We start from the raw sequence: 26,913 nt of genomic DNA, 5'->3' as shown, positions 1-26,913 counted from the left end.
CAGCTTCAGGGCCCTGGTGGGAGCCTGTCTGGGTAATCTCCATCCTCAAGAGAGAGGAGAGGAGAGGACTTGTTAACTCAGTCTTCATCCTTAAGAGAGGCCAGAGGAGAGGACTGTTGACTCCAGAGCAGACCACTCTCTGGAAGTGTTTTGCTTTGAAAGGGAGCAGGACTGGCCGGGCGCGGTGGCTCACGCCTGTAATCCCAGCACTTTGGGGAGGGCCGAGGCAGGAGGATCCTGAGGTCAGGGAGATCAAGACCAGCCTGGCTAACACGAGGTGGGGAAACCCGTCTCTACTAAAAATAAACAGTGCTTGGTATGTGTGGAATTTTTCTATAGTCCCAGCTACTCGGGAGGCTGGGGCAGGAGAATAAGCCGTGAGCGGAGGCAGGCGATGAAATGAGAGCAGTCAGCGCCCGCACACTGCAGCCTAGGCGACAGAGCAAAGACTCCATCTCAAAAAAAAAAAGGAAGCAGGATTACAGCTGCAAGAGGATGGATGTGAGAGCAAGAGGTTAGTTAGTTCTTTAAGGATGGCAGAAATCACAGCATGTTTCATGTTGGTGAAAATGGTCCAACTGAGAAGGGAAAATCAATGCAGGAGGCAGGGGGGTAGTTTCTGGAGGTATGTCCTTGCGTAAGTGAAAATCACCGAATTTCCCCCAGGCTTCCTCAATTTCTCTAGAGGTCTGCTCCAGGTACACTGAGGCCTCCCAGGGGCTCAGCTTACCTCTGCTGCACACCCCTCAATGAGGTAGCCCTGCCTGGCTCACCTGGGCCTTGTCCAGCAGTCCATACACGGTGAAGATGTTGGTGTCTGGTCTGACCATGACGGCATGGGGTGGCATCTGTGCCAGGTTGCAGGCTGCAAACTGGGACACCTCGGCCCGGGCCCCGTTGGGGCACAGCAGTTCATAGTCCTCTGACCTGAGCTCAGCAGCCCAGGGCTCGGAATTGTGGCCTGAGAGGGGTAAAGCAGTGTGTGTGGGGACGTTCAGGGGAGTGGGGAGAAGTGTAAAGACAGGCTGCTATCCTGGGTCCTCCAAGGCCTTCGCTACAGGGAGGTGGCAACATCTGGCCAGCTCCCCAACCCTTTCCATTCTCCAAGTGCTCTGCTGTGTTACCGGGGTGAAAGAACCCAGCTGTGTTAATGCCATTAGCAGGAGCTGCCATTAGCAGGGAGTAGGGAGTACCTACTATGTGACAAGCACTTTACAAGTGTTGCTTGATCCCCACAACAGTAACGCAGGGCAGGTGGTGGTGTCCCCATTTTACAGGTGAGCAAACTGAGGCTGTTAATCACTCCTAGGCAGAGAACCCCATCTATGTGTTACATCCTCAAGTCTGAGGGTGGGGTGGCTCCCTGAAGATGGTGGGTGATTGCCCCTAAAGGCTGAAGTTCTCAAATAGAACAGGGCATAGCATCACTTGTGGATGTAAAAGGCAGCTTCAAGGGCCCTTGCTTGCAAAGAATCTCATTCAGGAGGTCTCAGATCGGGCTCGGGAATCTGCATGTTAAACCAGCATCCCAGTGATTCTAAAGCACGCAGTCCCAGGGCTGCCTGAGAAAATGCTGCTCTCAGGAATCACATTCTCGTGTCTCTGCCTTCACTTAGTATCCATCCTCCTCCCATTTCCAGGAAATCCAGGTGGGCCTCCAGGAGAGCTAAAGACAAAGGGAAAGGAGCGGCCCTGGGAGGCGGGTGACTCACTGCAAGTGAACCTTCCAAGGCCTCTCCAGCACCTGCCAGCCGCCCCGACCCCATCCCAGACCACACCGTGCACAGGTCTGGACCAGGCAGGCCCACCGGGCTCAGGCAGGAGCACACAGCCCCTCTCTGGGGGAGGGTTCCACGTGTTCTTGGTAGGAGGCTGTGCAGGGGAAGGGTTCAGGGCCTGGAGCCCTCCCTAGCTCTGCTAGGGCAAATGGTCCTACCGCCTTGGTGACCCCCATAGGAAGCAAGATCCAAGTTTTGAAATACTGATGTTTTTGGAGTTTTTTTCCCTGCATGTCTTACTTCCCATTGTCCAGTCCCCTCCCCACCGGGCCACAGTTGTGCCTTTCTGGGCTAAGTCTCTAGGAAGAAACATGTTGGGAGTGAGTGGAGAAGACTGGGCCTCCAGCATTTGGGGTTTCAAAGCCTGGGGTGTAGTCAGGGAATGTAGAAAGTACAAGCCTTTGGTGTTGGAGGAAAACAGCCTCTAGGCTTCAGATTCCTTCACGGAGAACAAGAAGAGGGGAAGTGATGTAAGCTGGGGAGGCGTGTGCTGATAGGACCATGCGTGTGCGGGGGTCCCGGAGCAGAGCGTCCCTGAGTTCTTTACCCCAGGTGGAGCCCAGGAAGGTGACCCCAGGAAGAAAACTGCCTGTGTGGTGTGTCGGGTGTGCCCTGCCTCGGTGTGGCTTGGGGGTTGCAGAGAGATTTCCTTGCAGGAGGCAGTGACTTGCTCAGGAACACAGACCAGATACTGATTGAGCTCATGACCCCATGGAGAGGCTCACGTCACCCCACCTCACACCTTGGCACTACATAAATACCCCTAGAAGGGGGTTTTTCCAAACCGACTGGGACTGAGTTTCTACCGTTTCAGTGGATTAGTGACTTGAATTCCAGACCAGCGAAGACCGTCATGTATCCAGCACCCCTGGATGTGTGGTCTGAGGTCTGGTCTTACCCTGTGACCCGTGGGGCTCCCAGCTTCCTAGGGGGCACAGCCTTCTAGACTCAGCCTCACTGAGCTGCTGCTCGGCCCCAGCCCAGCATGGTGTCTGGATGGTGCTGAGAATGGGAAACAGTCCCCCCGACCTACCTTTGGCCCTGCTCTGGCCCTCACCTACCATTTGTGTTGTCAAAGACGGTCGTGTGCCTGACGAAGGCAACGTCGCCCGCATTCTCCACCAGGCATCTGCCACACAGAGGGCAGGGCAGCCGTCGGCAGGAGGGTCCCAGCCTCTGCACACAGCCCCAGACCGCCAGGCCCCCCGAGTACCTGAAGGCGCCGCTGTTGCCGTAGTACCGCTCCTGGCTGTTGCCCACACACTTGTTGCGGCCCTGCTCGTCCCCAACACACAGCGCACACAGCGAGGAAGGGTAGTTCTTGGGGTTGTTCACGGGCACGCAGCTGGCATTGAAGAACTCGCTCACCGCTGGGGTGGAGGGAAGGGCAATGATGAGGGGCCAGCAGCGGAAAGCATGGCAGGGAGCTGGGCGGGCCGCTCCCCTACAGGTCTGCCCACCCACCTGACCCTACGCTGCAAGGCCGCCTGTCTGCTCTGCTCCCCTCGGCTCTGAGCGGAGTGTCTCCTGGAGGATCTCAGTGGGGGGAATGCAGAGGTTGTCTAGATACAGGAACCCCATCACCGAACACCACCACCCAGCCTTCGCGTGAACTCCCTCAGGGACAGGGAACTCACTACCTCACTATTTTGTTCCAATCAGAGCAGCCGTCCAGCTGTCTGGGAGTAGGAGCTGCCAATCCTAGTGCCCTCCGTGTGCTTGTGTCAGTGGTTAGTAAAAAAGTGCCTGTATGTTTTCTGAGTTAACAGCCAGGACAGAGGTGTCTGGCCTGTCAGCTCAAGGATCTTGCCAGTTTCCATGAATGTTGTGTGATCTAACACACGGAAAGGGCTTCATGTACCGTATATGGCAGGTGCTTCTGTCCCCAACTTGTGGAGATACCTGGGCACTTATGCAGAAGCCTGGCCACCTTCCAACAAGGGTCCCCTCCAGAACTGGCTGTGGGACTAACCTCAGAGAAGCTAACCCCAGAGAAGGCTTCCCTTGTCTGCCTTCCTAAAAGGGGGGTACCTGTGAGGACGTCGCAGTCCTTGGGCCGGATGAAGCCTCTCCGAATGAGGGCGCCCACGGGGATATCCCAGCCTGCAGGGCTGCCGAAGCCAGCGTGGCAGGAGCGCTTGCCCCGAAGCTCATCCAAGGTGAAGGCGTGGGAGCTGTCCCGCCTCACCACCGCCACCACGAAGTACGAGTTGCTGCTGTCTTCCGCTGGGGAGAGAGGGACTCATGCGAGGGGCCCCTCAGCTGAGAGCCCGGGCAAGGGCCTGTGGGGTCCTTCCTTCAAACCCACTCCTTCCTGCCTCTTTGTCTGAGTTGTGCAGGCCAAACAGTGCCCAGGCCTGAGACCGGGTGTTCCGGGAGCAGGCCCAGCAGGGGCCCTGCCTGTGACCCCTGTGAGATGCAGCCTCCTGGCTCCACTTTCCAGCCCTGTCTTCCTCTGGCCCCAGCAGTCCTTCCCCACAGGGATTTCCTTCTTTCCTTAAACCCAGGTGGTATTTTTCTCACTTCCCGGGAGGAAAGTGGAGTCACAGCTGAGGCTGCAGAAGCATTTCTCACAGCCCAGAGATTGCTCACACCCGGGCGGAAGGGACCCAGGCCTCTGAGGCCACCAGTAAGAGGACAGAGGCCAAAGCCCCAGCCCAGGCCCCTCAGAAGGTGCAAATGAGCTGGCAGGGGGACTCCGAAGGGCCACCTTCCATGGCTGGTTAGGGCCAGAAGAGGCTGAGGACGCCCCAGTAGTTTAAGATGGCAAACCACGCGCCTGCTCTTGTATGGCCTGGGTTGTAAACTGAGAATGATTTTTATATTTTGAAAGGGTTATTGAAAGACAGACTGTCTGTCATCTGCAAAGTCTCAAGTATTTATCCTCCAATCCTTTACAGAAAGTTTGCCAGCCCCTTAGAGACGTATGTGGAATAGTTGGGGAAACTGAGGCCTGGGGCAGGAGGGGCAGGCCTGGTGATAGACAGTCACTATCCCCAGGAGAGAGGCAGGGAGCTTGTGGAAATAGCTGAGAGGGGCACTCTTTTATATTTATAAAACTTTCCCCACCTCCTGGCTGCGGCCAGGCGGCAGGCCCTGCACTCACAGGCATAGCGCTCGCCAGCTGCCGGAGCCAGGCCGTACGTCTTCCCCGCCGTGTAAATGTCCTCGCCGCTCAGGGTCACAGTGTCAATTTGCCCAGCCTGAAGGGAACAGAAGCAGCAACTGGGCCAGGGTGGACCCAGGATGGTTCTGGATGTCGGGGTCCTACGGAGGTGGCAGGGCCTGGTCTCTAGGGGTTTGTGGCCTCAGGCTTCCTTCCCCTGGGGAATCTGGGTGGCGAATACCCCCTCCTGGCAGCCTGCCCCTTCCTCTCCTTGTGAAGACGCCTGACTGGGAGGGGTGTCTGGAGGACCAAGGGGCTGAAACACCCACACAGCACTCCTGCGTGTGGCTACCCAGGGTCCCCTGTGTCCCTGCCCTGAGCAAAGCAAGTGCGATCCCTACCCTCATGCTTGGCGTGTGCACTGCCAGCCCCCAGACGGCCAGGCACCACCTCTCCAGCACCTGGCCAAGGGCCAACACACCGTGTGGTGCAATGCCTGTCTGTTAAATGCCTGTACAGATGGAAGAATGACGGATCTGAAACGACGGCAGTCTCAGGGCCTAGGGAGGAGGCTCCAGGGCTGAGGGATGGAGCTCTGCCTGCCGTGGCAGCAGGAGGACCCAGCGCCTTCTTCCCAGGACCCTCCTGGGGCCTTCAGGTCACCTGTACCCACCCCACTTGTCCATTCAGAAGCCTCTTGACAAGTGGCCCCAGGACCCCGCCAAGGGGCTAACCGGCAACAAAGCCATAGTAGAGTGTGATTAACGTCAAGGGAAGGGGATGACAGTGGGGGACAATGGGGACACCTGTGCCCCAGGAAGGTGTCCCACACCATTCCTGAAGAAGCGTGAAGTGATGGTGGTGGAATAACAGGCAGCGGCGTTGACATTTGGGGCCAGGAGGATGCACCTCTCGGGATGCTTTTTCCACCGCCCAGACCTCCTTCTTCCCATTGCGCTGTGGGCAGGACACAGACCCTGCACCTCAGCCCAGGCCCTCTGGCTGATGGTCCCTTGCCTGTAACTGGCAGGGCAGGAATGGGTGTCACAGCCACACTGGACATCTCTCTGAGAACCTCAGAAGCTAGAACTGAGGGTCTTTGAGACCTTTGCTGGGGTTCTGAGGAGCCCCTGGTCTCTCCTCTTCCCGCAGGCCGCAGGGCAGCCCCCTGGCCCTCTGTGAGCCCAGATTGAGAGGAGGCTGGCACTCAGAGGGAGCTGAAACCTTCCTCCCAGCACATCTCCCTCCTCTGGGGCGCTTGGAACAATAGGGCAGCCTGCCAGGCATTGGGAAATAAATAAATAAGGACCCTCCCCCCAAGCCCTTCCCTCCGTTCCAGGTTCCAGCGGAGGCTCCCCTGGCAGCGTCACACACACTTGCTCTCACACACTTGCTCTCGGCTCTGCACAAGGACAGGCTTCCATCGGTGCCTGCGGAAGCTCCCGGAACACCCCCGCCTTGGGCCTGGGCACTCCTTGGCCTGAGGCTGGGGTGGTCTCCACTCTTGCGATCCACAGGTGTGGAGACAGCGCTGTGGCCTGGCTCAGGCAAAGTGGTGTGGGGAAGCTCACACAGCCCATCCTGGCTGGTGACCTTGGGCAAGTTACTTCCCCAGCCTTTCTCTCCCCGCTCAGACCCAAAAGTGGGGCCGATGGTCACACCAACTGCCAGGGCTGCTGTGAGGGTCACAGGAGATGATCCACACAACGGCCCTCACTGTGTGGGGCGCACAGCGAGTGTCAGCTTGTGCGATGGTCACTGTCCTAGGCCTGGTCACCCTGTATTCCTGCCCGGTCTCTTTTTTGTGGCCTTCCAGTCAATGTGGTTCCCTGGCCTGGGCAGGGTTGGCACTGCTGAGGGGCCTGTGCTTGGGGACCCCCTGAACAGACCCCACCTACTTGCTCTAAAAACAGAATCTGGGGAGTGTGGACACCCAGGGGCTGACAGCCGGGGCTCTGGGCCAAGGCTGGACACCCATGACCACAGCAGTCCTCCCGGACTGCAGAGCCTCTGGGGCCTCCTCTGCATCTGGCATCAGTCTCCAGGCAGAGAAGCGAACCAGGGAGGAGCCGAACGGGCACGAGAGACCGGGCCAGCTGGTGTTTCTAGCTGCGGATGGTGAGCCTGTTCGTGGGGGCCAAATCCATTTAATGGGTCATGACAAGTGTCAGGAAAAAAAGGATTAGAATAGAATACATGAGAAGTAGCGGGTACTGTTTGTGTCATATCTCTGTATATAAAGGACATATATTTTTTTCATTTATATCTGAAAGAAAACTTTTTGTGCACTAGATTGTGGTCAATGTAAAATGTATTTCCAAGTGCACGGTGCTGTCAAAAATGTTGAACTTCCGGCCGGGCGCGGTGGCTCAAGCCTGTAATCCCAGCACTTTGGGAGGCCGAGACGGGTGGATCACGAGGTCAGAAGATCGAGACCATCCTGGCTAACATGGTGAAACCCCGTCTCTACTAAAAAATACAAAAAAAAAAAAAAAAACTAGCCGGGCGAGGTGGCGGGCGCCTGTAGTCCCAGCTACTCAGGAGGCTGAGGCAGGAGAATGGCGTGAACCTGGGAGGTGGAGCTTGCAGTGAGCTGAGATCTGGCCACTGCACTCCAGCCTGGGCGACAGAGTAAGACTCCGTCTCAAAAAAAAAAAAAAAAGTTGAACTTCCCTATGAAAATACCAACGACATTCTCTACCAAATTAGAAAAAACAATCCTAAACTTTGTATGGAACCACAAGTGACCCTGAATAGCCAAAGCAATCCTAAGCAAAAAGAACAAAGACAGAGGCATAGAAACTGACATAGAGACCAATGATGCAGAATAGAGAACCCAGAAATTAACCCACAGGTCTACAGCCCGATGATTTTTGACAAAGGTTCCAAGAACACTCATTGGGAAAAGAGTGGTCTCTTCCTCAGTGGCTGCTGCTAGGAAGGTGGAATGTCCAAGTGCAGAATGAACTGGGCCCTAAACTACCCCTCACCCTACGCAGGGGTCAACGCATCACAGATCAGGGGCCTAAATGCAGGGCTCAAGACAATAAAAGGGCTAAAGAGAATACAGGCAAAACGCTTCGGGACATTGGTCTGGGAAAAGATTTTATGAAAAGACCTCGAAAGCACAGTCAACAAAAGCAATAATAAGCAAATGGAATTATACCAAACAAAAAAGTTTCTGCACAGCAAATAAAACAATCGTCAGAGCGAAATGAAGACAGCCTATGGAGTGAGCCAAAATATTTGCAAACTACTCATCTGACAGGAGATTAATATCCAGAATATACACGCAGCGGAAACATCTCAACAGCAGAAAATCATCCTACTTAAAAATGGGCAAATGACCAGAACAGACGTTTCTCAAAAGAAGACATACAAAATGCCAGCAGGCAGCACTAATCATCAGGGAAATGCATGCCAAAGCCACAGTGAGGTATCAGCTCACCCCAGTTAGGGTGGCTGTTATCAAAAAGATAAAAGATAACAAATGCTAGTGAGGATGCAGAATAAAGGAAACTCTTACACTGTTGGTAGGGATGGAAACCCAGAGAGTCGCTATGGAAAACAGTATGGAAGTCCCTCCACAAACGACAAATCGAACTATTTACTACCGTACGGTCCAGCAATCCCACCACTGGGAATCCGTCCAAAGGAAAAAGGAAATCAGGCTGTGGAAGGGATGCCTGCACCTCATGTTTATCATAGCACTGGTCACAATAGCAAGGATATGGAATCAACCAGGTGTCCAACAACAGAGGATGGATAGAGAAAATGTCATCGGCATGCATTGTGGAATACTATTTAGCCATAAAAAAGAATGAAATCCTGTCACTGGCAGCAACACAGATGGAACTGGAGGACACTGTGTTATGTGAAATAAGCCAGGCACAAAAAGTTAAACACCATATGTTCCACTCATATGTGGAAGCTAAAAAAAGTTGATCTCACAGAAGTAAAAAGTAGAACAGAGGATACTGGAGACTGGGAAGGGTGGGGGAAAGGAGGAATAGGGAGAGATCTTCTTTTTTTTTTGAGACAGAGTCTCATTCTTGTCACCTAGGCTAGAGTGCAATGGCATGATCTCGGCTCACTGCAACTCCGCCTCCCGGGTCCAAGCGATTCTCCTGCCTCAGCCCACTGAGTAGCTGGGATTACAGCTGCGTGCCACCATGCCAGGCTAATTTTTTTGTACTTTTAGTGGAAACGAGGTTTCACCATGTTGGCCAGGATGGTCTTGAACTCCTGATCTCAAGTGATCCACCCGCCTCGGCCTCCCAAAGTACTGGGATTACAGGTGTGAGCCAACACGCCCAGGAGAGATTTGTTAAAGGATACAAAATAAGAGAGAGGAGGAATAAGCTCCAGTGTTCTATAGACTGTAGGATAACTAGAGTTAACAATAATACATAGTTTCAAACAGGTAGGAAGATACCGCATGTTCTCCACACAGAGAAATGAGCAATGTTTGAGATGACAGTATGCTAATTATTATTCTGCTCCGATCACCATGTATTCTATGTATCGGAACATCACCATGTATCTTATGAATATGCACAATTACTATTTGTCTATTTAGAAAAATTAGGAAAAAAGAAAAAAAAGGTTGAACAATGATTCACGCCCACTCTCTATTGCACAAGGGAAGGCTGAGATTCAGAAAGGGGAAGGGGCTCGCCCCAGGCTACAGGGCGTCAGCACCCAGCTGGGCCAGTGCTCCTTTGGCTGCTGGTGCTCCCGCTCAGTGAGGAGCTCGCAGGCTCTCCAGGGGACTCACTCCTATCTGCCTATCCCCTGGGGTGGGTGCTGGAGTCCCTCTGGGATCCCTCCCTCCCCGTCTGTCTCTGTCCCTGGGGTGGGTGCTTTCGGGGTCCCTCGCGGTCCCTCCTCCCCGTCTGTCTCTGTCCCTGGGGTGGGTGCTGGTCCTGCGGTCCCTCCTCCCCGTCTGTCTCTGTCCCTGGGGTGGGTGCTGGGCCCTCACAGTCCCTCCTCCCCCTGTCTCTACTGTCCCTGGGGTAGGTGCACAAGTCCCTCCACCCCACCTGTCTCTGTCCCCTGGGGTGGGTGCTAGTCCCTGCAGTTGCTCCGCCCCCGCCGTCTTTGTCCCCTGGGGTGGGTGCTGGTCCCTGTGGTCGCTCCTCCCGCCTGTCTCTGTGGCCTTGTTGCAGTAGACACTCTTCTGTTCCCCAGGCAGCAGGGGGAGTGGGTAGTAAGAACCGCCCAGGCACTGCCACCACCTGCCCACCTGGCCCACGCGGCACCTGCGCGACCCCCACCTGGATCTGCTCCATGCAGTGCTGGGGGGACTTGGCTGACACGCACTGGATCTCTGGCTTGAGCCGCTGCCGGCCGAAGGCCACGGCCATGTCTCCACACTTCTGGATCTCAGGAGTGGAGAGCACACACCAGCGCAGGTAGGGGGGCAGCCCTGGGGTGGGGCAAGCAAGCGGTCACTGCCAGGCCGGTACTGCCATGGAAGAGCTTGGAGTCAGACCCAAGGGAAATTCTGGGCCTTTCTCCGGTGTTGCTGGGATAAGTTATTTAACCATCGGATCCCACTTCCTCATACAGAAAAGGGGCAACTGTGAGGTTTGAGGAAGACCACAGCTGTCGTGTATCTAACTCAGTGTGTGGTACCCACTTCCCTGGCTGTAGGTGGAAGATACATGGGGCTGGAGGGCTAAAGGCAAGAAGTTCGCTTGTAGACTACTGCACCAGTCCAGGCAAAAGACAGCGCCTGAGCCAGGGCTGTAGCCATGGGGTAGAGGCGGGGAGCAGGAGCGAGAGGCTGTAGAAGAACTGACAGGACGCCACGGCCATGGATGGAGGCGCGAGGAGACCCTTCCCAAGGCAGATTCTGAGGGCCTGGATCCTACTCCGCTGCGGCCAGGTGGGGCTTCCGAGGCACGACAGGCGGTGCAGCTGAAGAGGGGCTTCCTCCCCAAAGCCCCAAAGGCAGAGGACAGAAATGACAGGTTCCTACAGAGGCCTCCCTGGTGAGCATCTTCCCCCAGCCGCTTTCCCCGAGAGCCTTGCCATGCCCGAGGTCGAGCTGGGCTGGAGCTGGCAGCAGTCGGGATGGGTGGACTTACGGTTGGGGTCACAGAGCAGACCCTTCATGGCGTGCAGGTACTCCTGGCCCAGCCACGCCTCGTAGGTCTGCGTGGCGATGGGCACAAGCTCCAAGGTGGAGTCTTTGAAGAGCAGATCCTTCTGGCCATAGGCCTCAGAGCTGAACATCTGGAAGCTGCTGCCCTCGTGGCTGAACAGACGCTGTGTGTCAAGAGGGGGTGGGTACAGCGTGGTGAGGGTGCTGATGGGCCACATCCTTTCCTCCCACTTCCGCCCCTACCTGCTTCTTCCCTGACCTCAGACCAGGCGCCCACTGTGAGGGCCAGGCAAGGCCTCCCTCTTCTGCGGTGCCTCCCCTGATCCGCTGTCTCCTTCCCCTGGGCCCTGCCAGTTCTGGGTCTGCTCTGAGTCCATTTGGCCTCATCACACTCAGCTGTTTGGACACATGACTGTGGCCAGGGGTGGGACGGCCCTGAGGACACGCCGTGGGGCTGGCAGTGGCAGCCTGGATGGGACAAAACTAACTGAGCCTGGGGCGCCAGCGGTCAGAAGTATATCGCTGTCAAAAGCAGCGGTTTGAGCCAAACCTTATTCGCCACATGTAATTCATGGTGAATGGTGAATGCTTTGAAAGGCTTTGGTTTTGTCACTTCGTTTATTTGCTCATATGTTTTGATTTTAGCTCTCAGAGACACAAGTATCAGGAGCTTCTTCTGAGGGTGCCTGGGTCCCTGGGTCCCCCTCCTCTGGGTCCCCCTCCCCTGGCCAGCCCTCCTCCTGGACAGCCAGCACAGCCGGCTGGTTCCTCACTCTGACCTGGCCCGATGCTGGGGTCCATCCCAAGGACAGTCTCTGGGTCCTGCCCCTCTTGATCCCACCCTGCTGAGCGACCACAAGGCCCAGGACCATCCAGGACGCTGTGCAGGGGGGTTCGGGGACTCTGAGCCCACCTGGCCTTCGTTGAGCAGCCGGAAGATGAGGCCCCCATCTGTGTCGGCCCGGACCACCACGGCGTGAGCAGGCACCCGGGCCAGATGGCACTGCCTCCACTCGGTGACGTCAGCCCGGCTGCCATCCCGGCACAGCAGCTCGAAGTCCTGTGACAGCAGGGCCTGGCCCCAGGAGGGAAGCGTCTTCCCTGGGAAGAAGGAAGCCTGGGCTGACCCAGCTACGACAGGGGTTGGGGCGGGTGGCAAGGAAGGCCCAGAAGAGGGATTCTGGGGGGTGGCTGGGTGTCATGGACGTGAGAACCCAGCATTCAGAAGGTGGCAGAGCTTGGTGGCTGCACCCAACTCCAAGTACCTACACAGACTCTATCTCGTTACTCTCATTTTCTAGCTCTCACCAACTTCTGTTGCTAAAGTGGATTGGAGGCATCTGACAGTAATACAATACTTATAAATAACTATTCAAGATAAAAAGAGCAAGAAAATGGCCGGGCGCGGCGGCTCAAGCCTGTAATCCCAGCACTGTGGGAGGCTGAGACGGGCGGATCACGAGGTCAGGAGATGGAGACCATCCTGGCTAACACGGTGAAACCCCCTCTCTACTAAAAACTACAAAAAAACTAGCCGGGCAAGGTGGCGGCGCCTGTGGTCCCAGCTACTTGGGAGGCTGAGGCAGGAGAATGGTGTGAACCTGGGAGACGGAGCTTGCAGTGAGCTGAGATCCGGCCACTGCACTCCAGCCTGGGCGACAGAGCAAGACTCCGTCTCAAAAAAAAAAAAAAAAAAAAAAAAAAACAAGAAAATAAGAACAGTTTTGGGTGAGAGAGATAAATGTACTAAGAGTCTAGGGTGAGCTTGCGGCTGCCATGAGGCACTACGTTTGGCTCTGAGCAGGGGGAGGGGTCAGGGCTCCAGGAGCAGGGACCAATATGGGAACAAACCCGGATGGAATCTGCCCACACGGGCTAGAGAGGGAAGGGGAACTCCGCAACTCCAGCTATTCACGTTGGGATGGGTTTCTTTCAAGTCCTTTTTCCTGTTTTACTCCCTGTCTTTTGATCCCCCAACCTTTTTTTTTTTTTGAGACAGAGTCTCTCTCTCTCGCCCAGGCTGGAGTGAGTGGCGTGATCTCGGCTCACTGCAAGCTCTGCCTGCCGGGTTCAAGTGATTCTTCTGCCTCAGCCTCCCGAGTAGCTGGGACCACAGGCACCGCCACCTCGCCCGGCTAATTTTTGTATTTTTAGTAGAGACGGGGTTTCACCATGTTGGCCAGGCTGGTCTCAAACTCCTGACCTCGTGATCCGCCAGCCTCGGCCTCCCAAAGTGCTGGGATTACAGGTGTGAGCCACCGTGCCCAGCCCCCTTTTGACCACTTTTAACCTGGCTAAGGACATAGTTGACAGGCAATTTTGCATCCTACTTGGCAAAGTATTTTTCCACAGTATTGGAAACTTTCCATAAATTCATTTGTTTCTCAATAGAAAAGAAAATTTGCAAGAGTAACTATTAACACCAACTAGGGATACTGAGAAGATGAATATTAAGGACTATAATTAAACCACAGATGGTCCCACAGAACAATATTTTTATGACTTTAAGACAAGGAGGGAAAAAACCTCTACAAGGAAATAGGAAGAGAAAAGATAATTTGTATGGTCACGAAAGTTTTCATTGCAAAGCTATTTTAAAACAAAACCAAAAAACCCACACCAGAGTAACAGTTTGGAAAACTCCGTAAAGGTCATTTTTAATGGCCACATGGTACTTGACAGCACTCTCAATGACTCAGTGCAGTTCTCCCCCCTCCACTTCCCAACTTTTCTCTGTTTTTAGGCTGCTGCAAAGCCTTTGGTTAGAGCTCTGGGGCATCCTTTGCCTTCCCACAGATAAATGCATCATTCAGGTACTTCCATCAGCCACTTCCACTTCTCAAAGCCAAGAACAATGAAAGTCCTGTCACTTCCCTGCTTTAGACATTTATGCCACTTCTACCCTTTTGCTCTTACCAATCTTTTTGTATCAAGTCACTTAAAAAAATTACTGCCTTAGATTGCCTTAGATTACCGTCAAAACTTTGAAAAAGCTGCCAGGTGCATGCCTGTAATCCCAGCTACTCAGGAGGCTGGGATGCGAGGATCAATTGAGGCTGGGGGTTTGAGACCAACCTGAGCAACATGGTGAGACCCCATCTCAAAACAAAAACAAAAACAAAAAACCCAAGTCTGAAAAAGCTGATTTTTAACCCAACATATCCCTGCTCTTTGCCCATTTTCCAAATTCTCCTTTGTCGGACTCGTCTTGGGGCCTGTGAACAGGAGCCCCTTTCCAGGCTTGCCCAGCACGAGAGCGCATCATCCTACACGCTTCCTCGTGTGCAGGCCACTTGTTTTCCTCCTTCCTGGATCTGGTCCATGTTTGCCTTCATGATGGACTTTCTGATTTAAAAGGCAACGATTGATAACAGTAAAGAATGATAATGACTTAAAAAAAAACCCAATCATCAGACGTCCTGGGAGAGGCCAAACTGCAGACAGAACAGTGTGTTTGCTCCTTGCTGGCAGGTGCAGGGGGATAACCAGCAGGCCCTGAGGAACTCCTGGGCTGAAGCATCTGCCCCATCCAGATCTCGATTCTGGTGGTGGTTATACAACTGTATGTATTTGGCAAAACTCATAGAACTATACTTCAAAAAGAACAAATTTTGCTGCATGTAAATTTTATCTCAGTTTAAAAAAAGAAACAATCTTCAGGCAAATCTAAATTGAGGGACATTCTATAAAATAACTGGCCTGATGCTTCAAAATGCCAATGTCATAAAAAACAAAGACTGAGAAACTGTTCCAAGATAAAGGAAACTAAAGAGATCTAACAACTAAACCCCAAACGTGGTAAAAGATTCAGTCCTGGTCTGAAAAAAATGGGTATGAAGGACAGAATTGGGACGGTGAGTGAATCTGCAATATTGATTATAGATTGGATAACAGGATTGGATCAAAGTTGCATTTCCTGATTTTGATTACTGTGGCTAGGTACACATCTCCTTGCCTTAGGAGATACATAGTAAAGTATTTAAGGGGTATGACATAGGCAAATATACTCTCAAATGGGTCAGAACACACACACACACAAATCAAATGTGGAAAAATGCTGAACAGTTAGAATTTGGGTGAAGAAGAGAAGGCAGCTCTTTGAGTTATTCTTGTAACTTTTCCAAAGCTCAGTTCTTTCAAGATTAAAAAACTTAAGTGACATGATGGCTTAATATATAACATCAATCTTTTTCTGTTTTTTATTTTTTTAGACGGAGTCTCGCTCTGTCACCAGGCTGGAGTGCAATGGCACGATCTCAGCACACTGCAAGCTCCGCCTACCGGGTTCAAGCAATTCCCCTGCCTCAGCCTCCCGAGTAGCTGGGATTACAAGCAACCACCACCATGCCCAGTTAGGTTTTTGTATTTTAGTAGAGACAGGATTTCACCATGTTGGCCAGGATGGTCTTGATCTCCTGACCTCGTGATCTGCCCACCTCGGCCTCCCAAAGTGCTGGGATTACAGACATGAGCCAGCGTGCCCCACCTCAACACCAACCTATATTTTAAACCTACCTAGGGATGAGGGACAGATTCTCCAGGCAAGAGGAGAAAAATGCCAGGAAGGGCTGGTAGGTGAGATCCAGTGGAGAGGTTTGCAAATTCTTTAAAAAATCAGACCCCCATCTTCAGGTGGAACCAGAACCCAATGCCATATTCAGATCAGAGCAGAGCAGAGCTGCTCGCTGGCCCCCTTCTCCTGCCCTGTGAGCAGTGGGCACTCCCCCGGTGACACCTGCCTCTGCTCTTTTGCAGCTGGGAGTGCTGAGGCTCAGAGACTATGGGACTTATCCAAGGTCATCCAGAGACTCAGAGCAGCACTGAACTAGGGCGTTTGATCCCAACTCTGCCATCTAGGTGCCCTGCCTCAGGCCGGCCTGGGCTGGCAGGCTGCTTTTCTGGGCCCGTGCCCCGCCCCCACTCACCATCCGTGTTCTCCAGTACCGTGCTGTGCTTCACAAAGGCCACGTCCCCTGCCCCTTCCGCCAGGCACCTGTGGAGAAGCTGTGGGTCTGGATGGGCTGAGCCCCTGGCCCCTGCCCATCTTCCACCTCTGGAGGCCTGGCTCGGGCTGTAGGGGTGGCTATGATCGGCATGGGCTTTCCAGTCATGTGGTCTGGGTTCCAGCTCCCTGGCTGGTTGGCTGTGTGGCTTTGCGGCTTTGCTGAGTTGTGGCCCCTTCCTAGTCCCTATCACCTGTAAAGTGGGGGCGGGAAAGCAGCTCCATCGGGCTGCTCTGAGGATGAGAGGCTCTTTATAACCCAGTACAGACCCTCTCCAGCCTGGCTCAGGCCTGTAGGGAGCAGGCACTCCCAGGGCAGCTGCTGTTATAATACCAGCAGCCTTGACTCTCAGGGTGTTGGTTTTGGTTATTTTGTTTTCAGAGATAAGGTCTCGCCGTGTCGCCCAGGCTGGGGTGCACTGGCACAATCATAGCTCATGGCAGCTTTGACCTCTTGGGCTCAAGTGATCATCCTGCCTCTGCCTCCAAAGTAGCTGGGAGGGCAGGTGTGTGCCACCATGTTGGGCTAATTTTCAGGGTGTTTTGAAAAGCATTCTACCCTGAGGCAGGGGATTGGACTAGAAGGCCTTTTCATGCCATGCCGCAGGATCCTGAGTGGGAGGGACCATTGACTTGTACATGTTCTGTTGATGTCACTGCCTAGTGTTGGAGGCAGGTGAGACCTGCTGGGCAAAGAGCCTGCTTAGGTCCCCACAGGCAGAAAACACGCAGGGATTAGAGCAGGTCGGGGAGGACGACATCAGGAGAGGGCTCTGAGGCTCCAGGAGAGTCAGAGAGAATGCGTGCGAGGCCAAGGACGCGGGGCAGGGGAGGGGCAAGGCTCTGCCGCTCAGAGGGGCTGAGTACTGTTTCCTCTCTCTATGCCAAAAACTGCATCCACTCAGATCTCACATCTGGAGCGTGGGACACCAGCAGGCTTCCCCGCTCCAGGTGGAAACGTGGGGCAGCTAGAGGAGCCCTAGAAGCTTCCTTTCCAGTCCTGCTCGGCACATTTCCTCCTCTGCAGGCAGACGGAATTGGACCACGAACTGTTAGAGACTCTCTTGTATCCACGGAAGGATTACCCAAGGTGCCAGCCCCAACCAGCAGCAGAGACAGGCCGGCCCCAAGTGTCAAGCCACAGTCCCCCAACCCCCTGTCCCTGCTGGTCTGAGAACGGGGACACGGGAGTGGTCAAAAGGCTGTTTTTTCCATTTTCTTCTCTCCGAGCCCTCACCTCACTAAATATACCAAACATGTTGATTTTATGAGCAAATCCAGTTTGGCATATGCCGGTTGGATGTTTTTAAACTAACCAGGGCACAGAACTATATAAAGCGCGCTTTGATGAGAGGCAGCCAACACCGCCACTTCCCCTCCACGGCCTCTCTGGGCAAAGGTGCTTTTCCCCAGCATCCGTGGCTGTAGCGCCTCCGCCCGCCCGCACGACTCAGCTCCTCCCCGCCCGGCCCTCCCTGCCCCCGCTCCGCTCACCGGAAGGCCCCGCTGTAGTCGTAGTATCTCTCCAGGGGGCTCTTGTCACACACCCCTTCCCCAGAGCTGTCACCCCTGCAGAGGCGACAGAGGGACTCAGAGTAACGGGTGTCTCCTGCCCCCGGGACGCAGCTGCCCCCAAAATAGTCGCTGACAGCTGTGGGAAGGAGGCAGAGAGGCCACTCAGAACTTTCTTCAGAGCCAAGTTAAAACCCCAGGGTCAGCGGGGGGCCGGGCCCTGCAGGGTCTCATCTGGACTCTGCTGAGAACGGTTCCACCTTCCAGCTTCAGTCTGAGCAAAACTGGGGAGCCGGACCCCGGACCCGATCCGTGACCCCAAACCGGGTCCCCCAAGGGAGCAGTGAGCACTGGGGAGCGACTGTCATTTAAAAGTGGTTCGGGGGAACTACAAGTTTCCTCCTAAATGACCACACAGGATAACTAAGCATCAACTAGATGCTCTTCTCATCGTGGCTTTCATTTCCAACTCAGCGAGGTGTGACTGATGACAGAGGGGAAATAAAGACAGACGCTTCTCACAGCACAGGGAGGGAGGCAAACGCCCGGCGGCTGGCCTCGTGGGGGACGAGGTCAGGGTCTGCTGCCCTGCATGGTTCTTCAGGCCCGGCTGGCACCAAAACTCACAAATATTTATCCTGTGCCACACGAGAAGGCCCTGCTGCCGGCACCCAAGCCCATCGGGCCACACTCATCACCAGCCAGACTGAGCTTTTCCAGAGTAAGCCCCCTTCCTGGTCTTCTTTCTGTGACCTCCCAGAGGAGTAGGTGTGTAATAAATATGCCAAGTTCCTGGCGAGCCACCCACGCCTGGCCACCAGCTGGGAGGGTGCGGCTTCCAGGCTCTCGTGGGTTTACACGGCTGGTTGGGCTGATGAGCCACTTGGGGGCTTTCTGGGTGCAAGTCAACACCTTGTTTGGATCCTGAAAAAACAGCATTTCTGGTCCTGTAAAGCTGAGGACACATTTCTAGACAGCGTGGGAAGCACTCCTGGGGGATTCACTGCCTCCCACTCATGGGCTGGGCCTGGGCCTGACCGTCATGTGGGGCACCGTGAGGGGTGAGCAAGAATGGTGTCCACAGGGGCCAAGCAAGCAGGAAGTCACGTGGCGGCGCGCAGGGCCGGCGGCAGAGTGGACGGTGCGGGCAGGCGCGGAGGAGGTTGCTGCGCCTTCCAGGGATGAAGAATGGCGGTGAGGCTGGAGGGAGGCTGCCCAGTGAAGGGACCAGCATGGAAAGGAAAGCATCCCAAGGAAAGGAGCGGGAGGCCTGGGGACCCTCCTGCCCAGCCCAAAGCCCTCACCTTTGGGTACATCGCAGCCCATCACCGAGAGGCGGCCGCTCTCCACCAGGTAGCCCACGGGCACGTTCCAGCCCACTGTGCGATTGATGCCCGTGTGGCAGGACTTCACGCCTTTCAGGGTGTTGATGGTCACTTGGGAGCTCCTCTTGACCACAGCCACGGCGTAATAGGAGGTGCCAACCTCTAGGAGGGGAGGGGAGCGGGTGAGGGCAGCAGGGAGAGGCCTCAAGGGAGGCTGCACCAGCACCCTGCCGGGGCCGGCTGTGGGAGAGGTGTGTGCACGGAGCATGGCTGTACATCATGGATGTGTGCATAGCATTCTCGTTACCAAGACAGCAAGTGGGCTTAATCCACATGTACTACGAGACCCTGCCCTCTAGCCTCTTGAGGTAGATACGATCCTGAGATACTGATGTATTCACTGAGTTCCCCCTCTTCCTAAGCAGCTGGTGCTTAGCTGGTTCACATTTGCTCACATCAGGGGAGTTATTTAGCTGGACAGAAAGCAGAAGAAGCCAGCAAGTCCTTGCTTTCCAAAAGCCTAGGCCCCTAGGAGAACTTGGAGGGTTTGAGGGAACAGTATCAGGGCCATGGGAAGAAGGGTGGCTGGGACGAGCAGGGGAGCAGGCGAGAGGCTTCCCCAGATGAGGAGAGGCGATTTCCTGGTGCTGAGGGGGTTGGAGGAGAGTGAGACGAGGCAGAGACAGAGAGACAGAGAGACCTAGCAACGTGGTCCCAAGTCACTCACGACCCTCAAGGCTGCAGGGTGCGTGTGGTGGGCCAGGGCTCTGCAGCCTTGTGAAATGTTCCCCTGCGCCAAGGTGGCTCCAAGGGGCAGTTCAGGCAAAACACAGATGACGTAGCTATGGGGACTGATGACCAGAGGGTCTCCCATTGCACGAGCGCACACACACAGGCATACACACACGCACAAACTGCCGGGTGGTATGGGAGGCCATATCAGAATGAAGTTGGGTTCTAGAACATAAAGTCAGTGTTCCTTCTTGCCCACCAGGGTCTGCCCCCACCAACCTAAGTAGCTTCATCTGGTGCCATCCTCTGACTCACCCACCTTGTTTCTTTCCCATTCCCTGGACCGCCTGAGATCGTTGCGGGGCTCAGCTTGCCCGTCGCCTCCGCAGAGCACCGTCCTGCCTGCTCTATTTCAGTGGGTTTCTCCGCAACCCTCGTTTGCTCTGTCCTGCCCTTTCCTTTTCCTCACGGCACCCCCACATGTGTCACTGTAGAGTTGTGTGTGTTTGTTCCTTTTCCTCACAGCACCCCCACACGTGTCACTGTAGAGTTGTGTGTTTACTCTGCTCTGTGAGGGCAGGAAGGTCTCTTTGTTTACTGCTCCATGCTCAGACCAGCGGGTGGCAGGTGCTTAGCAGAGGTATGGAGTTAATTAAAGAGGAAGAGGTGCGGGGCCTGGGAGCAGAGCTAGTTCTGGCTGATGGGTGTGCAGGGTTGGACTGTGCTGTGTGTCATTGGATGGTCATTAATTCAACAAGGAACCGGCCAGTGCTTTCTGCAAGCGAGACGCTGTGTGGAGTTCCAGAGGATAGACACAGGGGAAGACTGGACCCTCCTCTGGGGACTAACGAGACTGAGCAGGCAGAGGCTTGCAGAGGCCGTGGGGGTGCAGGCAAGAGGCCCCGCTCCAGGGAGGGAGGGGCTCAGGGAGCACCTTGGAGGAGGTGACAGTTGCGCTGGACTGTGATGGAGGCCAGGCGCCGGCCAAGCAGAGGTGGCGGGGGAGACGCAGGAGCAGGCTGAGCTGGAGGCAGGTCCCGTGTGTGATGCGGGCACTGGGCAAAGGAACTCACGCTTTCCAGCACGTACCACATCAGGTGGACACACGGCCTGGCTCATTTAGTCTGGGTGACAGTGCAGGTGTTACTCTCCCCATTTTACAGTCCGGGAAGTGGCGGTTGGCCAAGGTCACAGAAGTCATGGGAAGGGGAAGCGCTGGGTCTGTTGAGCTGTGCGGCTGCCAGGCAGCACCTCCCTACCCAGAGCCAAGCTTCTGACAGGGAGGCCCTGAGTGTGCAGGTGGCTCGGCATGAAGGACACCTTGCTCACCCCAGGCAGTTACACACACAGCACCACGCCCGGCACCGCACCAGGCCCCGGGCAGCACCACGCCCGGCACCGCACCACGCCCGGGGCAGCCTGCAGTAAGAACTGAGTGGGCACAGGCTAGGGGGCTGCAGGGCTCCCTGTGGGGAAGAGCAGACTTGGGGCAGCTCTCTGTGTCCCGAGCTCTTGCCCCTGGGGAATTTCAGAGAGACTTAGGGCGTTCGTCTGGCTGGGACTCCAGGACTGCTCTGTGGACAGGGCTGATGGTCAGCTCAGACCAGGCCCAGCAAGGGCAGCCTGGGGAGCACAGCCCATCCTCTCTCCTCCCACTGCACCCTCCTACCTTGATCATACACTTCGCCCACCACGGGCTTCAGGCCATGCTCCTTTCCCGCCTCATAGATGGCTCCTCCATCCAGAGTGATGGCGTCAGCCTCCTGGGCCTGCAAGGAAACGTGGCTCAGCCAAGCCTGGCCCAAGCCTGGCCTGTTCAGCAAAGAACCTGGGACACCAACCAGATGGCCTGGGGCCCCACCCCAAGGCCCGGAGGGCTGTGCTGTTCTTATCTGGCCCTGGAGTCCAACCAGGGCTCAGGGCTCTCCCCCTTTCCCAGGCCAAGGATTCACCTTGTTTTCCTAATAATGTTATTTAAAAAAATACTAATCATTAGTTTTGCAGGACTCAGATATCCTAGTAAAAAAATCAGATAGTAGAAAACGGCAGGCAGTGAAAAGTGAGTCTCCCTCGCTTTCTGTCCCTCCACCCTGTGCCTCTACTGCCACCCTAGGTTTTCCAGCTTTTTTTCTCTAAGACGGTCTGTGCTTGCGGTTTCTGCCCTCACATGGAGCCTGACCCACAGCCTTGGCCCCACTGTGGGCCTATGATTGGATGAGGTCTTGGGGGCATACTGGGGGCAGAGCTGGAATGAAAAGCCAGCTCTCTCTGCGCCCACCCGGGAGGGACGCCACTCCTTCATGGTGCCTCTGAGGACTGTCAGTGTCATTCAGCCGGTCTCAGCAGACCTGCCTTCCTACCCCATACTCACCCACCTGGGAGTCCAGCCCCCGCTCCTCCTTCCCAGAAACCACACAAGCCCCATTCTGGAAAGCCCCATAGCAAAATGAGCAAGCAGCCACCTGCGGCCACTGAGGGGTCACCACCATCTGGGCCCCCTGGCAGGGGCCTTGTGGAAGGGAAGCCTCTCAGGTGCCTTTCCTTGCTGGCGCCCCTCTGAGCAGTGGGTCCTCCTGAGGCTCCCACCTCCTGGCCTGGGCCCCGCAGGAGGCGAGTTGGCCTCATTGCCAGGGAGACTCGGGAGATCCTATCGGCTGGGCCCGGCAGGGCAGGGTCGGCTCCATTCCGGCTGAATGAGGCTATTGTGTGCTCCCTCCTGAGTCAGAGCCCTGTTTTCCGGCAGGGCGGAACGGAGAGGACTCACCGCGATGAGCTGGATGCAGTGGTCAGGCGAGGTGCCCTGGACGCAGAGGAGGGAGGGCTGGATGCCCGCTTCCCGGAAGGCCTTGCTCATGTTGCTGCACTTCTGCTGCTCCGGGTCTGAGGTGACGCACCACCGCACCTCCATGCCACCGAGCACTGCGGGCAGGGAACTGTGAGGCCCAGCTCCCCCACCAAGCCCAGTCCCGGCCCACCATGGAGGGGGCTCCAGCAGTTCTGTGTGAGCCCATCCACCTGGAGAGCCAGTCCTCTACGGCCGCCCTGCCCTCCCACAGGCACAGAGACAGGGGAAGGGCTGGTATTCCTGTGCTCAGGGCCTCTCTGACCAGGGACACGGCTGCTGGCAAATGGAATGGCCCAGAACCCGGCCCTTTACAGAGGTGTGGGAAGGTCTACAGGTCGCTTCTCAGCTACCCCTACCTGATGGGAGCACTGGCTAGGGAGTCTCGGCAGGCCCTGGAAGTGGAAGCTCCTTCCCTTCTCCAGGCCTCCCAAAGAGCGAGCTCGTGTGGGTTCCCTCACCCAGCAGTGTCCCTGGGCCTTTCTTATGAACTGTGACAGGAGAGTGAGGTGAGGGGGCTGTGGGTGGACTGCCCTCCGGGAGCCCTGCACCCTCGGGGAGTGTCTGCGATTACGCTGGCTGCAAACCCACCCTCGGTGGGCACAGTGCCAGGCCCTGCCAAGGGAAGGCAGCAGGCACAGAGGGGAGGCTGAGGACCCATCAGGGTGGGTCTTCATCTTCCGATAAAGCAGATAAAAAGCCCCACCTTCTGTGTTGAAAGGAAACGCACACAGAGAGCCCAAGACACACAGATCCTCAGGGGACCTCTGCTTATGCCTCAGGATCTGACCGGGTCAGGGTCAGGGTCCCCGAGACCTCCAGGCTAGGGCCCCAGAGGAAGGGGTGCTGGAGCCCCTTGGGGTTGAAGACTTTCAGGCCTTAGCTCCTCTGCCAATCACCCTGCCCCAGCCAAGCACTGCCAGAGGCCTGTGCTGGAGGGAAACGCATGACCTCCCTTGCAACCAGGTCACCCTCCTGTGGCAGCCCCACCAGTCCGAGGGCCGAGACTGCAGCTTCCTGCACGGCCCTCCCCTCCCCACTCCCGGCGGCGCCCTGGAAAGTCGAATTGGCCTCCCCTCCGCAGCGCTCCAAGCTCCCGGGCGGGAAACGGCAAAGTTCAGACGGCGGGTGGTCGTGGCTTCACTGTTTGCATCGATGAGTGCGTCGCCTGCGGCCACAGCGGTGCCGCGAGCTCCATCCCCCCGGCAGTGGCCGCCTGCGACCCCCGCGAGCCGCTCCCCGAGGTCCCGCCTCCCGTCCCACCATCCCGGGCCCGACTCGAGGGGACCCAGCCTCCGCCCCCACCTCCGTCCTGCATGTGCAAGGCCCCCTCGGGCGGACCCCGCACCCCTCCGGGTCAGTCCCTCTGAGTCTTCTCCCGCGGGGTCGGGGCAAAGAGCCGCTCTGGCCCCCACAGTCGTCCTGAGTTCCCGCGCCCGTCAGGAGGGGCCGCCCTCGGGGAGCTCCTCTCCACATCCGCGGCCTCCCCGCCACGCCTCGGCCCGCGCTTTCCCCTGGAGCGCCGGACGTTTTCAAGGCCCGGCTCAAGGCCGCCTCCTCCAAGAAGCCTTCCAGACATCCCCGTCTGCGCTTCGCTGCGAGTTCCCTCCGCCGTCCTCACTCCACCCCGAGCCCCTGCGTCGCCTCCTCACTCCCCCAGAGCCGCGGGCTCAGGCACATTTCCAGGCCCAGGACCCGCCCGCCTTCGGCGCTCACGGCGGGGCCTCACCGGTGCGCAGAGCCAGGAGCAGCCACAGGGCCCGGCTCGGGCCCCGCATGGCGCCGTCGGGGCTGGCTGGGGCCGGGCTGGGGCTGGGTCCAGGTCCGAGGGAGTCAGCAGCCGCCGGGCTTCCTCCCCGCTGCCTCCTCACGCGGGCCCGAGCTCCTTAAGTGCGGCCGGGAGTTCCCGGGCGGAATCCACGCCCCTGGGGCGCAGGTCGCCCCCCGCCGGGCCCGGACCGCACACCTGGGCTGCCCCGGCGCGCCCCCTGCTGGAGCGCGGCCTGACGCTCGGGCCCGGGCACAGCGGTTCCGGCCTCTTCGCCTGCATCCCAGGGATGCTCCCCTCCTCTTGTCCTAAAAGACTCCAAACACCACGTCTAACTGGAGAGAGAAAAGCTCAGGTGTGGCAGGAAGAAGAGGTCAGAATGCCAGGGTCGGGGCTGGAGGTAGCCGGGAGGTCATCTCATTCCCGCAGCAGCTCCCTCCCAACGCACCTGCACAGAGATCTAGGGATACAGAGGAGCCCCGGCCCACTGCCCGGCGAGCGAACAGCTACCGGCGGCATCTCGGCCTAGCCGACGGCCTCTCCTCGGGCCTAGAGACGGGAGGTGACTCGGTCAGGCATCCAGTCAGTGGCAGGTGAGAAGAGGACCGGAGAGGAATTGGAGGAAGCAGAAAAGGAGAAACAGGCAGAGAAGGGGAAGAAGAGTGAAGAAGGTGAGGGAGGAAAGGGTGGGTTGACCATATTTCTAGGACAGCGGTTCTCAGTGTGGTCCCTAGGCCAGCAACGTGAGCATCACCCTGGAACTTGCTGGAAATCCAAGTGCTCAGGCCCCACCTCCGACACTGAATCGACAGCTCTGGGGCCGGGGCCCACAATCTGTTTTTATTTTGGGGCACTGCAAACGTTGAGAACCACTGTTCCGGGCAGGCAACAGCTTCGCTCCCCATGTGGCTGGGGATGTGGGGAACGAACTGAAGACGTTGTTAGTCATCTGCCTCCATTTAGGCCTCACCTGTGTCATCAGCCCCTCGTGAGTCCTCAGAAATGATGTCTGTCTCTCTGACACGGGTAAGTAAAACAGTGAGAGAGGAGAGCCCTGTGAGTCTGTCTGTCCTTGAGCTCGCTCTGTGCCCTGGGGAAGGAAGCCCTCCCTCCTCCTGTTGGGCCATGAAGCTACTGCTTGTCACACACTGGATCCGGGGAAGGAAGATAGGCTGGGCTTCAGGAGACTCCAGCTCCACTTTTTAAAAACCAACGACTTACGGACCTTGGGCAAGTCCATTGCCCTCTCTGGGCTTGTTCCCCGTATGTAAAAGGTAGGTCAGGACGCCCCTGGCACGCCCACTCCCCTCTCCTGTCTGCTCTGGAGAGCGCAGGCGCTGTGGAAGCCGTTTCTCCATCCCCTGCAGGTGGGTCCCTTCTTCCCAGTTCGCACAAAGGTGCCGAATGGACTAGCAGGCAGCCCTGCCAGAGGGGCTCACGGGTTGTCCTAAGAAGGTAGAATAAACAGAAGTGTTCTTAACAAGCCTCATCCTCCTGACCATGAGGATAGAAAGGCTCATTTGGCACATTCCAGGAGGCACCAGGTTCCTGGCAGCATCTTTATTGACTAAGTCCTTCCTTTGGCAAAACTCCAAGTGACACTGATAGGGAGTGAGAACGACCATAACCTAAGCAGATTGCTGAGCTCTTTCACAATGAGGCTCTTCCCTTATCCCTTGGGTGTCAGTCACCTGTGACTCATCAGTGAACTTGCTGCCTCTGGGTTCTCGGGGATTCTGCATGGGGCCCATTTGCCCAGGGTTGGCTGAACGTGTATCACCTTTGTGGAATGGGGAACTCTGCCTCAGCTTGAGCCGGGATTCTGCCATTTCTGGGGTCCAGACATACCTGAGTGTGCCAGAGAAATGGGTGTGATGTAATGAGAGTAATAAACCAGTAGTTTAAGCCACAAACAGCCTTCTGGAGGAGCAGAAGCTGAGGTTAGTTTGGTCCCCATTCTAGACTCATATTGAGGTTAGAGGGAGAGCACACAAACTAAAGGACCTTGTTTCACTAACACTTTGATAAGATTTTGGGGCCTAAGCAGTTCTGCCTGACTCCCTGGCCCTACCCCATAGTATGAAACACAAGGAGCTCTTCTTCACTCTTGCCAAAGACACAGCTCTGGCTCTCCAAGGATTCAGAGTGCCCAGAAGCATCGAGCTTGCTTGTCAGGGAATTGAGGAACAGTAGATCACATGGAGGGAATGCACTACAGGCAGCCTCAGAAAGAGGGGGCCTTTGACAGGAGGTTGAGGAGGTCCGTCAGCAGGTAGTGGCTAGTAAGCCAGCAAAAGGTGAACTCCTTTACCCAAAATCTTAGGAAAAAAATATTTTTCAACAAATCATAATTTCTATTTGTTACTTCTATGGCCCACAATGTCTTTAAGAACAAGCCAAATAGTTTTCATTCTGGAGAACACTTGGGAGGCTAGTGTGCCCTGAGAAAGCTGGGGTGTGAGCACCTGCAGTAGTGTGATATCAGAGGATGTCATGCTCTTGCTGACTGGTTGGGATGTGAGCACCTGCAGTAGTGTGATGTCAGAGGATGTCACGCTCTTGCTGACTCGTTTGGGTGTGAACACCTGCAGTAGTGTGATGATATCAGAGGATGTTACACTCTTGCTGACTGGTTGGGGTGTGAGCACCTGCAGTGGTGTGATGATGTCAGAGGATGTTACTCTTGCTGACTGGTTGGGTGTGAGCACCTGCAGTAGTGATATCAGAGGATGTTACGCC

The 26,913-nt window shown here is 56.1% G+C and overlaps 1 protein-coding gene across 3 annotated transcripts in view; it reads right to left on the bottom strand.

Annotated features, from left to right (window-relative positions):
• MELTF (melanotransferrin) overlaps positions 1 to 26,913 on the bottom strand; it is a 28,801-nt gene extending 1,888 nt beyond the window's left edge. Inside the window, exons 1-14 of one of the 3 annotated variants that reach the window (XR_004182383.1) lie at positions 24,136 to 26,913; positions 22,329 to 22,483; positions 21,234 to 21,333; positions 18,812 to 18,994; positions 17,490 to 17,646; positions 15,919 to 15,986; positions 11,907 to 12,094; positions 10,977 to 11,157; positions 10,161 to 10,312; positions 4,885 to 4,981; positions 3,810 to 4,004; positions 2,992 to 3,148; positions 2,840 to 2,907; positions 774 to 1,666 (exon numbers count right to left, since the gene is read on the bottom strand). Coding sequence is in view for 2 of the 3 variants with exons in the window: in XM_031663926.1 (XP_031519786.1) it covers positions 747 to 961; positions 2,840 to 2,907; positions 2,992 to 3,148; positions 3,810 to 4,004; positions 4,885 to 4,981; positions 10,161 to 10,312; positions 10,977 to 11,157; positions 11,907 to 12,094; positions 15,919 to 15,986; positions 17,490 to 17,646; positions 18,812 to 18,994; positions 21,234 to 21,333; positions 22,329 to 22,483; positions 24,136 to 24,184 (1,965 nt within the window). In the remaining variant the exon portion in view is untranslated. Of the gene's footprint in view, positions 1 to 427; positions 1,667 to 2,839; positions 2,908 to 2,991; positions 3,149 to 3,809; positions 4,005 to 4,884; positions 4,982 to 10,160; positions 10,313 to 10,976; positions 11,158 to 11,906; positions 12,095 to 15,918; positions 15,987 to 17,489; positions 17,647 to 18,811; positions 18,995 to 21,233; positions 21,334 to 22,328; positions 22,484 to 22,765; positions 23,604 to 24,135 lie in introns of those variants that run through there. The other 2 variants (XM_031663926.1, XM_031663927.1) reach the window with 2 other exon arrangements.

This window comes from Papio anubis, chromosome 2 (assembly GCF_008728515.1).
Source record: "Papio anubis isolate 15944 chromosome 2, Panubis1.0, whole genome shotgun sequence".
Lineage (NCBI taxonomy): Eukaryota > Metazoa > Chordata > Mammalia > Primates > Cercopithecidae > Papio > Papio anubis.
Note: the sequence above shows the minus strand (reverse complement) of the source record. Positions and strands in the feature narration are given on the sequence as shown.